Source organism: Petromyzon marinus, chromosome 18, assembly GCF_048934315.1.
Source record: "Petromyzon marinus isolate PM22_M1 ecotype Great Lakes invasive population chromosome 18, UKy_Petmar_22M1.pri1.0, whole genome shotgun sequence".
Taxonomy (NCBI): Eukaryota; Metazoa; Chordata; class Hyperoartia; order Petromyzontiformes; family Petromyzontidae; genus Petromyzon; species Petromyzon marinus.
The window spans coordinates 8,309,909-8,325,725 of NC_133684.1; the positions used below are offsets into that span (position 1 = coordinate 8,309,909).

Consider the following 15,817-nt stretch of genomic DNA (forward strand, 5'->3'; position numbering starts at 1 on the left):
TCCGGATGCCTGTCAAAGCCCTGCCCCTTAATGCCCAGCAGGGCTGGGAAGAAGGCCCCCTGCGATATTCCCACCTTTACATTCGGCAACACTGCCCCCCACCCACGATTAATAAAAAAATGGCTTGCAATTATTCATACATTAATTCAGGTTGAAGTGGGGGGAGATGTGACTGGGCATTTTACTGTTTTGTGTGTCCTGAAAGTTTGGATAAAAGGGGAGTTAAAAGGGGGCGTGCGTCGGATTGTCTGGTTTCGCTAAAATTGCCAAGAAGAGGAAAGGCTGAGGATCACCTGCGGCTGATGTTTTAGCACGCTCATTAAAACACTGTTAGTAGGAATTTGACAGATTCCTTCGGGGAATTCCCTCCTGGTGTATGTCAAATTCTTGCACAACTCGCAGCTGCCACACATCCCCTCCTGAGCAAAAAATAAATAAAAATGACCTTAAGCAAAGAAATATATTCATGACTTTTACCCTTAAAGCGCAAGAGATCTGAATTTAAAATTCCCATGTGTTTATTTATGTATCGTCAAAAAGTTATTTACTGCTTGCATCGAGCATTCAGGTGATGCTCATTTCCCCGTTTACAGCCCTGTGCCAGTGATGGAATTTCCACTGCCCTATGGCAAGGATGAGTCTATCCACAGGACAACCACTGTTGTTTTCTTAGCCAGGTTGCGAGTGGCTCGCAACATTCCCATTGCGAGCCACTCGCTCACCCCACTGTGAACACCTGGCCCGTTCAATTTTGCTTGTCAACATACGAGCGGGTGGTGCAAGCGGTCAGTGCACTTGAGCTACAAAGCCGCCAGCGACCACAACTTCGACTCCTGGCCACGGCTAGCATCGTCGGGGTGAACGATACCCGAGAGGCTGGTCTGCTGGCGCAGCCGGTAGCGTAACTCACCGCTGGTGTCGAGAGTCACCGAGACAAAGCGAGAGCCAGCTGCCCGGAGGTGAGAGGCACGCTCTGACCGTGGGCGACTGCGGAGCGTCGTAATTCCGGCATGACCATCAACCCCTCTGGCTCCTACTCTTTGGTTCTTTCGGTAAAGTTACGTAGAAATAAATTAAATTAAATATTAGTAGAATACGACGTTTCGATTGCAACACAAGCAACCATCATCAGGTACAAATGAATGAGAAAACAAACATATTCAAGAATATGAATCCCTGCAGTCACGAAAGCTCCAAATCAAAAAGAAGAAAAAAAACATGGTTCACTTAGAAATATAATGCAATACAACACAGAGAGTCGGCCAACGCAACAGTCAACACCCCACCTGGTTGATTACGTTCCTCCAAAGATTGCAAAATTTGAGAGAGAGAGAGAGACAAAACATAGACACGGAGACACACAGTCAGACACACAAGCAGAGAGAGAGACTCACACAGAGACAAACAGAGAGAGACACACACACACATAGGCACACAGAGATCGCAAATGGATTCGAGATTCGGCCGCGCACAAGCTCGGAGTTGCGGCGGTCAAACCCCCGCGCGCATTCCTCGGGATTTCAGGATTTCAGGACGCGGGGGTAGCGGGTTGATCGAGGGAGTGGATTGAGAGGGATTATCCGTTTGGCAGATTTGACGAGAAGCCCGCCCGCGTCTGTAGCCGCGTTTGCATCGCGCACGGCTGCTCAATCCGCGCGCCCACCCGAGAAATGTTACGACATCAAAGTGATGCTCACCGTGAATTTCAACGAATTCTCAATCAATGGAATGAACGAAGCCGATTTAAATTGCTCCCCTCATTATAGCTAATTGTCTAACAATGACTGAAGGTGGTGATTATAAATGATCGTGATGATGTCGGTGGATATAGTCACTGCAGTGCTTTTGAAAATCTTCAAAAAAAAAACGTTATCTGCTTGAATTTCCCAATAAATTTCACCCTTTGACTTTTTTGTGCTTAATTAACCGTGAATATGGAGTATTTAATTTCGCCGTCTGAAAAAGACAAATTTGATCTCTAATCAGTTAATACTTCAACTGAGTAAACAAGATTGGGTTTTGTTCTAGCTACGCAACGATAGATTTTACAAAACTGACATGATTGCAACTATCACAACTCGTCACGTGCCCTCTGCTCCGGTGACCGGGGCATTTCGTCGAAGCCTCCCAGTCAGCCGCCATCCAGCTGAGAGGATGCTTCTTCCCCTCTGCTGCCCCCCTAATTCCCTCTCGCTCTACACGTCTCAAGACCCTTCGTCTTCTCCCCTGCCCGTGACAAAATTTCCTACATCATCTTAACATAAAAAAAAACTAAAATACACACGCAAAGAGTTTGCATGCGCCGCCTTCTTCCCCCATCGTGCACACACCACGCGCGTCACACGCAGTCGTGTCGGTCGAATTACGATGAACGCACGCGAGTCACGTACAGACAGCCCCATGAAGGGCCACCCCCGTGCCGTGCCAGTCACATGGGGCTCGCTTGATGTTGGCTCGGTGCGGGTTGGTGAATGGGAGTTGTTCCCGACCAGCTGGCTGGGGAATCGGTCGCCACCGATATTTGCCGTGGCCAGGAATCACATTCAGGTCGCAACGGTTCACAGAGCGGCGCCGCTAACCATTGTGCCACCACTCCTCCCTGACACGGCCCCAAAATGAGTCTCAATGATTTATCAATCAATTAAACGAATGTTGCCAAATTTAATTGTTCCCCTAATTTTAACTAATTGGACAACAATGAATAAAGATTATGATGGTGATGATGACGTCAGTCGCGTTATAAATCCAAATTGTATTGCATTACGTAATACACCTCACTGTGAACCCAGCAATGTTCTGATGTCTGGATCCGTTGCTGGGTCCCCTCCTTCCTCAACCCCCCACCCCCACGTTTCACTAACCTTAAACTGAGGCCACGTGGTGAAATATGGTTAAACAATCCCACGCGACTTACATGAAAGGCATGCGGAGGACTTTAGCTTGTAGTCGGTTGAAGGTGGGCTGTAAGTGGAGGGATGCACTGGGAAGTCAAGACAGAGATCAACTAGACTCAGCAATGCGGACTGGAGGTCTCCTGAAATATATCTGAAGGTAAAGTTCCTCCCTGTAGCCTTTGGCACACTGTTGGGGCAAGTGCGGTTAGCGAGCACCTATGAAGGCCGGCATGGCACATGAGGGGGTGGTTAGCAAACACCACTATTGGCTGCTTTTGTCTCCCCACTGCTGACGTTTACACATGGCACCATGTGTAAACGTCATCTAAGGCTGAGTCGACCTAGGGGAGGCCCAGGACCGGTTCACATATTCATCACCGATATTGGCCGTGAGCAGGAAGCGAACTCGGTTTGCCCGGTTTATAGAATGGTGCGCCAACCACCACACCAATACTCTCGCTTCCCACGAAGTAGGAACACTGACACACATGTGCCTTCTCAATCCCAACTCCACCTCTGATCACCAAGGCCTCCCCCCCAACCTTCATCACCCAGGGTGTGAGAGGCAAGGAGGGGTGGGGGGAAGGGCACTGCCTCCACAAGGCACCGCAGAGCCAGAGGGCTGCATTATAGATGAAACCTCGTCCCGCTGAAGGGCAACGGCTCCTCGCATTGATTTATTGACCGGGGGGGTCCCGGGAAGGAGGAGGCTCACATCAAGGCAACCCTTGCGGAGTCCTGAAAGTTCGAGAGCCCCTGTTGCGGTTATGCAGGAGCGAGCGGAGCTGGGCAGGCGGCAGGATGCATTTTTGTCGTAGTCGTCCCTGCCAAAGCCGTGGTTAACTCTCGCCGCCAATCCTATTTTCAAAGGCGAACATCGGGACGAGCACGCAAATGCGAATGCTCCGTTGTGCACACTAGGCTGAGAAGGTGTCACCAAGCCTCTTCCCTCTTCCCGTCTCAGGAAGCGGGAAGAGGCCACAGTGGAAGATTATCACAAATGGTTGTGGTGGTCCTGCCCCGGTTGCGTACTTAACGCCCGTCAATTGTTTTACTTTTCCTTCCCTTCTTCTTCCTCTATCTCTTCCTATTATTCCTTCCCTCTCTCTCTCTCTCTCCCTCTCTATTTCCGTTTCCTTTGTATTGCCGTTCTCTTACACCGCAGCCAGTGGCGAACATCACCACAACATGTTTACTGGGGTCATTTGCATGCCGCGTACTTTGGCTCTGCTCTCTCCAGTATTTGTCGTCGTTGAAAGTACAAATAAATCGTCAACAAAAAATAAAAAAAATAAATTGGTTTTGGCGTCGGATTTGCTTGGCCGCCGTGTGCATGCAAAATGAGGCCAGGGCGCGTTTTGTGCATTTATTTATTTATGTTACCCATGCTGGCCACGCACGGTCGGACAGCAGCGGCGTCGAGCCCAGAGGACGGTAATTCGTGGGATAATCATTTGTGGGACACGGACTCCTGCTGGTGCAGCGCCATAAGACCCACAGCAGTTGGCAGCAGAGACATAGCTCAGTGTAGGCTTTCTTGAACACTGCACCTACCACAACAGAGAGAATCCTGGAGCTGGACAGTGACAGCGTCCACAGGAATGCAACAATTTGCGCCAACCGTTGGTGCAGCGATTTGTTTTCTTTTTGTCTTTTGTTTTCTTTAATCGCACTCGTTTCTTCTGTTGTAATTGCCCTCCGTGTTTTTGTTATGTAAAAAAAAAAAACGAATTAGCATGATCGGTAGTCGAGACCAACGCACAGCGAAAACGCGGCCTGCACCAGTGCGAAACGGCGCGTGCTCGAAACCACGGGCACATGGGGAACAGGGTTCACGTCCACCGCGGGGATGGAGTGGCGAAATCAGCTCACGTGCCGACGCTTCAATAGATCGCCGTGTTCGCAGGCTCTGTGTGAGGAATGGCAACATGCTTCGAGGAGGCGTTCACCGAGCAGTGGATAGATCATCGCTCTTGCTGATGATGAAATATGACAAATATAATTTACATTGCATAACAGAAACTGAATTTGTAATTCGTGTTTTTTTTATTTATTGGAAATAATCTCACCCGCCTTGCATTCCCTCCCCACTGGCTCCTCTTCCAAAGCAAATTTTCCTGCAGCGAATGTAAAATCCCTCCCAGCAACGCGAACATCAGTGGCCAGGCCAATTCACCTGGGATGGCCCAGAGCAATCCTTCACCCCTGCTTACTCTGCCTCTGCCTTTCCCCATCAAACAGACACCAACCCACAGCTGCCAGTTTACTGGCAAACTTCTTCCCATCTTACAGTCACTGATCAAACCATTATCAAGTTTTAACCTTTCATTATTGTAAAAAAAAAAGCGGCCGCCATGCTCTGCAATGCATGTCCGAGGGACTTCAGTTTTCATGCTGCATTAGGCCCGTTCAAAAACTGGGCTGCAAAAAAACGAGTAGCAGATCTTCTACTACACGTGGCAAGGCCATTACAGACGACAGCGCCTGGTAATGGCAGAGGCTGCAATTATGTCTCGCCAATTCGCTCACAGTCGCGACGCAGATTTAGCACTGCGTGGCGGTACGCTGCTGTCAAACGGCATCACGGCACTACTCCCATCCCCGCCACCACTGTGTTGCAATTCGCATCACTTTTCCTCGGCCTTGTCCAAGCCACCAGCCTGGCAGAACTGGTGAATGCGTGGCCGTGTTATTGTAGAGGCCTACCAACTCAAGCGACAGTTGAAGGTGTGGCCTTACCAACAGAGAGTGGCAGCGAAACAAAGAAACGACCGAACAGTGCTTTTAGTCCCTCATTCGGACTCATCAGTACAGTACAGTCATCGGTGTTCTCTGCTGCACCACATGTACGGAGAGGTATTAACGCTGCACTAAAACTAGATGGCTGTTATCACCATTTTCAGAAGGTCCTCGGAAACACACAACGTTGGGACAACGTTGGGCCAACAGTTCCTGCCGCATGCCAGCGTTGGATTTGAATTATTTGCACGACAATCGCGACAAACGCTGGTGTGGCTACGTCTTTGGACGGTGATAGTTTGGTCGAGGCTGAAAAAGGCACCGGGCGTGGAGCACGGCAGCGCCTCGGCCACCACGTTCTCCTTCCGGGGCGTCTTGCGAAAAATATCCGTCCACGAGTCTTGCATTCGTTCGTATAACCGTTCCACCACCAGAGCTTTTGAGGAGAAAAGTCCACGACCATAACGACGATGGCTGCGCCGGCGACGTGCCACTTACAATTTTCGAACGGGGCAAAAATAATATGAACAAGCAACGGGGCTCATGAAAATGTTTGCTGTCGCCATGCACAGTATTGAGAACATCAGACAAAATGTGTCTTTAATCCAGAGAGAGGGGCTTTTTTCTCGTTTTGGTGGACACAACGTTCCTTTATTTTAAAATCAGAGGAGATATTTTGTTTCTCTCAATGTGGGATTATAACATGTGAATAGACGCTGATCAAGAAATACATCGGTCCGCTTCTGAGCTTTAATACAAAAGCCCCTGAATGCGATAACAATTTATTATTAATAACAATGCCGCTTTATTTAACAATGAAAAGCTTGACCGAGTCTCAATATTTATTTAAAGAGGGTCCTGCTGAAATTGCAACGTTCGGCCAAGTCCATAAAATGAGTGTTTGGCTGCTTGGGGTAGGAAATGAGCAACACCCAGAGAAAACCCACCTCTCAAAGCTCCACACAGATCGATTCAAGAATCCATTTACTACAATCTGCTGGCTACCTCCTTTCCACCCCCCCCCCCCCCCACCTTCATCAATTGAACACCATGTAATAATTTGGCAGTGAAGGTTCAAGGTCACACCTCTTAGAGGTGGTAGAATGAGGTGATAAATCTCACCTCCGCCAGTGACACATGGAAACCCGCGGTTCCATCAGCGCAGTCGTTACCATTTTACGATTTCAAGATCAAAATGTCACCGCAGCCAATGCCATCAATGCCAACCACGACACACCAATGCGTCCTTCCTTCTGCCAATCCCACGACTGTTGCACGGTGTGAACATTGACCTCGAAGGTCAGTTGTTGATGCACGACACGATGTGCTTCCCCATGCCCTGTCGGTCGTGGGGGTGGTCTGTCCATGCTTCACCACTCCGCGGCGAGTGCGGGACAGTGGGACTCAGGAAGGGTTTGGACAGCGCTCGCCATCGATATTTGGCGATAAATGGGAATTGGGCTCAGGATGAATGGTGGGGGTTCATAGTGCAGTGCACCGACTACTGGTGCCACCGCTCACTCCCTGTTGCAGAAAATATGGGACCTCAAATTAAAGCCAAGCTTGCTTAGGCAGTTGAGATATTATTTAGTGCCTCATTCTCAGATATATTCATGTCTATTAGCGCGTCCTGTGTTGCTATGAACTCACACCTAAGGCCCCAGTGCGTGGTTGGCGGGATTTTATTTTCCCATTTGCCACCCCCGAGGACTGATTGATTGATGAGATATAAACAAGAAATGCAACACGTTCGTCAATACCACGGCTCTAAAGAGGACAACAAATATATAATAGGCAACGTCTTGGGCAATGGCTCTTATTCATTATCAGAGAGACAGAGAGGCCAGAAAGACTGAATGAACAATAGTTTGAGACTGCACCGATATATCCAGCATGGGGCACTGAAAGAAAAATTCGTGAAACTATTTTTGTTACGAGGGCCCCATGGGACATTGTGCAGTCTCCAACTATTTTTTTCTCACTCTATCTCTCTGGCCTCTCTATCTCTCTGCTATGGCGCAGGGCCATCGCTCCGAAACGTCGCCTGCAACAGTTTATTTTGCCTTTCCTTTGGGCAGCGTTACATTCGGCTACAGCCTTCAGTGCAGCATTATTGACGAGCGCGTTCGAGTCGGTGAATTGATACGTGCGCTTGTGCACCACTGCCAACGCAGCATCACAGAAAATGCAAAATGATAACAGGTAAACGGACTTCACAGAGCCCTGCTGATGACTCACATCAAGGGAGTGCGCAAAGCACCGCGCACGTGAAGTCACGACGAACCAATCGCAGCGAGGCCCGTTACTGCCGCGCCACCGTTCCATTTACCTGGGGAGTGTAAACAACCACCACCTTAGACTCTTCGCCACACAGAACAAAAACATATTGAAAATATATACTTTTTTTGTCACTTTTTCAATTAAAACTATTATCCGGGCTCCCCAGTGGGTGCTTCGGAAGGTGAGAGTGCCTCTCCGATCAGTGGTGTCACTATCGAGTTGCGAAGGCGGTGCGACTGCACCCGGGATTACATTTTCCCTCTGTGAAGAGGCCAGGCGAAAATTGGACCGCTGGAGGGCCCCATTTAATTCTTTGCTCCGGGACCCATGGCAAGATGCTCTGTGCCACCGTCTCCGATCAAACAAGCGCCATCCCTGAGCCAGTAATGGAATTTCCACATTGTCACGGCAGAGGCCAAGTCTCCACATCGGAAAACTACTGATGGCGGGAGGATGTGCTCCGCAACAAGGCATGGCGAGCTGGTGCGCAATCTCGCTTCTCACAATGAACAAGGCCCCATCGTTTTAGACGGAGTGCATTTGCCAATAACACCGCTGGAAGTGTTTGTTTAACAGGTCTGTCTCTGCTGGTGAGACCCAGAAGGCCAAAACCAGTCGAGAGTTTGCTTTCTAAGATACATGGTGCTGGATGATTGGTCCTTGAAAGCCAAATAGATTGATACCCAAACGCGTAGCTGCTTGTGTGTGTGTGTGGACAAGCAGAGTGGAGCTCCACTTATATTGACTCACGAGGGCACTTCTGCTGTGCCAGCATCACTCAGGAGCCTGTTTAATGTCGTCTGTGTCATGTGAGGCCAGGAATCAGCCATGGAGGTTTGTTTGCATTCGTTTTTCAAATCACAGTTGCTGAGTATAAGTACAGCCCTAAGTGGCCAGCAACAAACAGCACTATTAAAGTTGGAATAGATAACAATGTGCCCTGAGCAACATGAGAACTTTTTAAAAGAGACGATGGGAATGGAATCCTAAAATGGAGCAGCAACAGGGATGAAGCAGAAGAGAAGCGTTGTGACCCAAAGAGAGGTGAGCGAGTGGTGAGCGAGTGATTAGGTGTGTTGTTGTGGATGAGACGGCACAGTGGGTCTGGTAAAGCGAGTCCTCAACATGGGTGGAGAAATCAATGTTGAAGTTCGCTGGAGAAGTAAACGTGGTAGTAGCGTTAGAAGAGAGATCAGGAGGCGACTGACCGCCAGTGAGCTAGAGACTGCAGTGAAACGGTTCTGGACCATCAATCAAGTTTGGTCTGGCTTCATGAGCTGTGCACTCTATGCGTCAGTGCGATGATCAAATTAGATTGTTACATTTGTGACGAAAAAAGTGTTTCTGTTTTAATTTAGTCAATGATCACTGATAGTCGATGACAATCACCAAGCGTGGCGATGACCAAAGCGTGCGCCCGACTGTGACGAGACGAGAATAAGAAGGTCCAAATGAAAACACAGACTAAGATAATAATTTAGTAGCGCTTTTAGGAGACTGCGGCACTCCGAGAAAGACTAAACATGGCCATTGTATGTGTGTCGAAATATTTACTGAGTTCACCGATTGAATACATTGCCAATAAGAAGGTGGAGTTGGGGGGGCGGGGGGCGGGGGGGGGGAAGAGGAGAATTGTACGCCCCTCACACTAACATTTAATAACTTAGAGTGTCTGGCAAAAAAAGCGTTTGACAGCGTGAGTGTACGACACTAAGAGAACAACTGAATTAAATCCACAGACTCAGACTCGACTAAAACTCCACGGGCTGTCGTCGCCAAACTCGACTGGGACTGTGATGAATAGAATAAAATAAACCGCTGACTGAATTACCACTGCATTGTTATTCCCGCGCCTGCACCCTCGTTGGCGCACGTAACTTCCTCTATCGGACTGCGTCGCGTGCCGGATTTTTTGAGCAACCGTAAAGCGTCACTATTAATCTCACCTCCTCCGGGAGGAGACGACGGGGCTTTCATTATTTATTTTTTTAAAGGGGGGGGGGGGGGGGGGAAGGAGGGGGAGTGGGGAGGCGGGAAACTGGCAATAAAATTATGAAATGCACTGCTCTCTCTGGGCTCGGGCGCAAACAAGGCTGATAAAGAATGACACACTCGCCAAATTTGGCGGACTCTTTAACGGCAGCAGGCTCACACAATGGATTTATGATCAGTTTGGGGCAAGCGGGGGACCATTTATACGGTGTAATGGCGGATGATGTACGTGACCGGAGCGCGCCACACATCTTATACATCATCACCTGCCCCTCCGCTTGTGAGGATTCCCACGGCGGACAGAGCTGTATTGTCGCCGGCGATGTTCGGTTTTCATCGATTTGCATTTAAGTTTGCTCGACAAATTAAGCCGAACCTCAATGTCAAAACATGCAGAATGAATGTCAAATTATTTTTATTTATGTGCAATGTAAATTTAACACGTAGAGATCTGGTGACCAATGTTATGATTTGTAATACATTTTTTAGGTCAGATAGCATGACTAAAATGTGTATAGTACACCCTCCTTAGCAGCGAAATGTCTGAACCCAGATTGTCTTAAATGTTGCCGATCACTCTCCTATTCATCGGTGTGCACAAACGGGAATGAATTGGCACATTTGCTCATCACGTGACAAATTTACCAATTGGCAGTGTTGGGTGGAGGAGATTGCACGACACACTTTTTACCAACGCGACCCAAAAATCAGTCCTGAATTTCTGTAAAGTATGTATTCAGAAATATAAACTCTAAACTAAAACTCCTTTTATTTTACCAGGTAAGGCGCGCTGAGCTACATAACTCTTTTTCAGAAGCCACCTGGCCACAAATTATAACTCAACGAAATGGCATATTACGTGGAAATTTACTGCAGCCAAATATTTTAAATGCATGTTCCTAAATGCGGATTGCAATACCGGTAAAAAAAAATCCAAGCAACGACGGGGAGAACACGAAAACTCCAAATATACAGGCGTCAGCATCAGATTCTACCTCCTGTATACGAGGCAAGGGAGTTAACATTGCATCACCGTGGCACCCCAAATATGAGGAGGAGGCCAGAAAAGGACGAGACGACTATTCATCGGTGGTTTTGTGCATCAAAAATAAAATAAAAACCACAAACAGGAATAATAATAAGTGATTAAGAAAGAGAGACAGGCCCGGTAAGATGGAATGCCTCAGGAGGATGGAAACAACCGCATGGAGCGAAACGAAAGCCACCCTTTATCTGACGTCGGATGACGGTTGCGGCTTTGCGTGAGGGCATCAGCGGGAAACAGCTATGGCCTCCTAATGCTGCTTCCCTTCCCACGAGTGCTGCCCACAACCAGGGGCAGTCTCCGCATATTTGAGCTCACCCCCCCACTTCCCACGCACGAAGCCCACAAGAATCACAAACCACCGTGAAGGGATCCAGCTACCCCATCGTTCATGCGAATGCAATGCCACAGTGGCACACACAGGTAAACAGTTTGGAGGACACCGATTGTTAAACGTCACTGGTTGAGTGCATATAAACTTTTTTTTAAATAACAAATGTATATCCGTTGAAATACACACACAGGGCCTATTCATTATTTTAAACAATTGTACGTTTTCTTTAACAATGAACAATAAATGGTCTGATGTAAGATAACGGCTGACTTTTTTTGGGAGGGGGGATATTCAACTGTCTTCTACTCACCCTGTGTACGCTTATCTCTGTGTACCTGCAAATGTGCAATGTGCCTGCAGTACTTGCTGCAACAGTCTGTTGAGGCCATACAGGGGATCGTTGTCTTTGTGTATGTCTATACATGTCGAAGAATATACTGTATGCAATTACACATATAGATATCGTGTGTGTGTGTGGCGCATATAATCGTTGCTACTTCACCGACAAGTCATCAATTGCATTTCCTAAATGAATTGCCCCTCTCCGAAAATGCACGCGCCGAAAGGCCCTGGCCACCCCTGACTGGGCCATGTGCTCTGCTGATTGCGGGAAGATGCCCCCCCCCCCTCGCGCTCTCCCCGGCCTCCAGAGGTCTCCGCATCCCTCTCATCCCCGGCGCCAGCTCCGCACAGTAACGAGCTCCGGGCCCCCTGACCGCCCCCCCCCCCCCTGCCCGCCGTGCGTGCCTGACCCCTGGCAGCAGGGGTTCACGACCTGCCAGCCCGGTCACGCGTACCGGAGCACTGCACCTCATCCACCGCCACCGCTGTCCCCCCTTCGTGATTTAATGCCGGCTCTCTTCGTTATTTCTTCGGTAAAGCTGCCATGGCGTCGTGGATTAACGCACTGCGCTGCAAGTTGCTTACATTTCCCCTCCCGCCACCTCTGTCCACCCAGGAGCGTGGATTGGGTACGCCACAGGTCGATTGACAGGTCGTGTGCGGCGGGGTAAACTGTGGGTACCCCAACCTCTTCCAAGACGTCTGGTGGGCATCTAAGAGTTGGCCAAATACAGCCTCCCTCAAATGCAGGCCCTTTCAGCCGACAAGGCGTGAGCAGGAATTTGCAGGGTCTGCACTTTGACCAATATATATTTTGTGACGAAAATTTTTTTAAGTGGCGATGTTGCGGCAAATGGCCCTTGTTCACAGCACATTGCGTTATGTGTGTTTGTGTCTTTAGGGTTACGAAGCGGATGTCACTGGACGCCACGTGACACAATTTTTGGGAGGAAAACATCAGAAATTATGTCATATTCATCTACACGCTATGAAGAAGGCCATTATCCAAAACAGTGCCTATTTTATATATGTATGTTTTCTTTTTAAAGATGTGTTATCGGCAAATTTATTGCATTGTTTCATATGTGGCTTCACTTCCTTTCCTGGAGTAATCCGAGTAATTCTGATCGTCCTGAATTCCATATCTAGGCCTGATTTTCTATTTTTTTTTTCAGATCAATCTAAAAATCGGGAGCATATCCCTAAGCCTGTGCACACGTCAGGAGACCCAAACAATTCTGGATTGCTATTTTAAACTTTTGCCCGGTTTTTACCACCAAAAACAACACCCATCGCTTGTTCGTTCTTGGGTTGTTGAAATGTACTGTTTCTGAAAGTGCTTAGGGAAGGCGCCAATGCCTTTAATATATGAATACAAGAATAGTCCATCAATGCACTGCACTCTGTGGACTGAACTCTGCACATCGTACACATTTTTATTTTATATTTTTCATAAGGTACTTTTTTCTTCTCTCTAAACCCTATCATGACTGATTACAGCCTGACTGACACATACATTGCAGTATGTTTGAACATAAATTGCACTCTGTTGCATAGCTACCATTTGATCTGTCCTCTGTTGCCAGTGTAAAATAAAGCTGATTTCACTCACAATCACTTATTAATTGAGGCCGCGTTCTGTGTGATAACAACGGGGGACACTGCATAAGCACGCCAAGCAAGAGCTCAATGACCCAAGCAAGCACAGGCGGCCTCTGGATTAATTAAAGAAGGGTGCATCAATTAATTATCTAATCAACATAAACAAGCCATTAACATAAAAGCCAATTAATATTTCTCATCTGTCTTGACTGCATTTCTCTTTTCTCAACCCACTACATCTCAGTCTTTTTACGCATGCATATTTTCTGACACCTCACGAGGATTGTATTTAATTGCATGGGGGAATGGGGAAGGGGAACCAAAGAGAATGGTCGGCTTAGGGCCCCCAATGGGCCATCAGCAGCACCACTGGGGTGGAGAAGTAACGGACCGTGGAGTGCCTGCGTTCCGTTCTGCACGACCCAAACGTGGCGTCGACACAGAGCGCTACCGCCAGCGTCACACGTCATCGCAAAGGATCCTTTTGTTCGCACTCTGCTCAACGCAAGCTGCTGCATTAATCGGCAGACTCCTTTACAAGTGGACGAGTGCACAGTCAGATGAAGCGATGCACCGTTTGTTAGTGCAGCCAACAAAAAAGACAAAGGCGTTAAATCCGAAAATTTGCCAAAGTTGCTACCAAGTGCCAACGATGCAAGACTGCCCATTAAATCTTTTGGACCGCTAATTACAAAGAACAAGATGGACAAGCCAATGCGTGCAAGCTTTAAAAACACCTCCGAAAAGACGCGCAAAGGGATACGGATAAAATAGAGAGATATAATCAAATTTAGAAAAGGCATTGGCATGGTCCCCGGTATCAGAAGCCTTATGGTAATTGTTGGCAGCACCTTGGCAGGAGCTCTGTGAAAGCAGCGTCCTTTGGCACCGCATGAACTGACGTCCTCTCACCAGCTGCTCTCGTGGAGATGGTTTAAAGCAATTGACGGGATGCCCGCATTCCACTCCGCGGGCGGAGCAATTATCTCATCGCCATCCTTCGCCCTCCACTAGAGCTTTAATATCGGCATAATTTGATGGAAACTTTGATCAGCCATGCGGTTGAAAAAGTGAGGCAGGAGAGTTTAACTTTTTTTGACGCTATTAATGTTGTTACCCCGACGCGCCGCTAAGCGGCCAGCGACGCGTAAATGATTGGCAAGCAGCGGGGGTCACGGCAGCGGTGGCGATGACAGCGAATGGAGCGATGGTGACGATGGTTGTGGTGAGGGTCCCTCATTGGCAGCTGTCTGCCGGGGCGCCTACGCCTCGGGACTTGCACCGTGACTTTCAAGACCTGACAGCCATTTTCCCGGCCATGGTAAGATGTTAATATTAAATTATAATAATTATTAATTATTTTAATGAAAACCAGAAGACGTAGATTTTTTGTTGTTGTCAAACACCGTGCACACGCCCGTCCTTACATCAAACGAATCCCAATCCCGTGGCGATGGGGCTCCGCTAAAACCCCTGCGCGAGTTTTCACGGTTGAGCTCTGCGTCTCTCCGCCGTGCTTTTCGGGTCGCGCTGCGTTCTTTTGATCATGACGTCCGACGTTTCGTACTCAGGGACCAGACCGAGTTCGGTTTCCGGAAGAAGGTCACATCACGTGGAGCGAAACGTTGGGCATCACGTATGCGCAAAACGCGGCACAAACCCAAAAACACATCAGAGAGCTATTGTCTCTGTAGAACCCACAGTGACCTATGCACTAAGGACTTACACACCGGACACGCATGTACATTAACATTCAATAGAAACCCAGAGGTTATTGCATGGGGGGGAGGGGGGGTGGGGGGCATAAGGTGGAAGTGGTAGGAATATAGGAAAGGTGGAAATTGCTTTGTAATAAATAGTTTTTTAGATGGAAAAAAAGGTCTCCAAATTACACTCCTAGATCAGCACCGTCGCAATTGCTGCAATTTATTTAAAAAGTGCGACCGTCATCGAACCGCTGAACAGATGTAATGTCCTGGGCCGTGCTCTGGCGAATCGGTCATTACCCGTGCGAGCTCGCAGACCCGGCCAGCGCCCCACAGAGCCCTGCCGCGCGTCTCATTAGCCAAATTCCTTAATGCGGCCTCGAGCGCTTCATCATCGTCGGGCAGAGGGGGTCCCCCGTTCAAGAGACGACACCGCGTGCTTCACCGCGCCGCGTTTTCGCAAAGCGGGTCTGGCAGGAGCGCGATTGGCGTCAGTGGGGGGGGCCTGGAGGTGAGACGTACACAAGCGGCGTCGGCGGCCGTCATCGCCGTCGTGTGCGCAAGGCGATGCAACCGCGACAGGGGGCCCCGCGGGACGGGGGAGCCCACTGAGTGGAGGGCTACAGAGAGGAAGAGCGTCGGCAGTTGACGGCCGTGCGGAGGGGGAGGGGTGGGGCGGTGGAGGGGGGCAACGTGGAAGCGCCAACTTTGGACGCAGAGGCAAAGTCGGTATTTTGCCCCGGGCGGCTGCGGATTGCTGGGACTCGGGAGGGACGGCAGTGTGAAGGCCTGCGGTCATGTGGCTGTGATCGGACGGTGTGTGTGTGTCATGTGGAGAAAGCGCTCGGCTTCAAATGAGTGCCTGGTACGGTGTGTAGTAAAC

General features: G+C 48.9%; 1 protein-coding gene across 3 annotated transcripts in view; it reads right to left on the reverse strand.

The window, feature by feature from the left end:
- The window catches only part of PCDH9 (protocadherin 9), a 134,570-nt gene that overhangs the window by 48,361 nt on the left and 70,392 nt on the right, over nt 1-15,817 (reverse strand). The window contains exon 4 of one of the 3 annotated variants that reach the window (XM_032956296.2): nt 7,872-7,962. The exons of the other annotated variants lie outside the window; for them this stretch is intronic. Within the exon in view, the coding sequence (XP_032812187.2) occupies nt 7,907-7,962 (56 nt within the window). The 3' untranslated portion in view covers nt 7,872-7,906. The remainder of the gene's footprint in view (nt 1-7,871; nt 7,963-15,817) is intronic. 3 annotated transcript variants of the gene reach the window in all.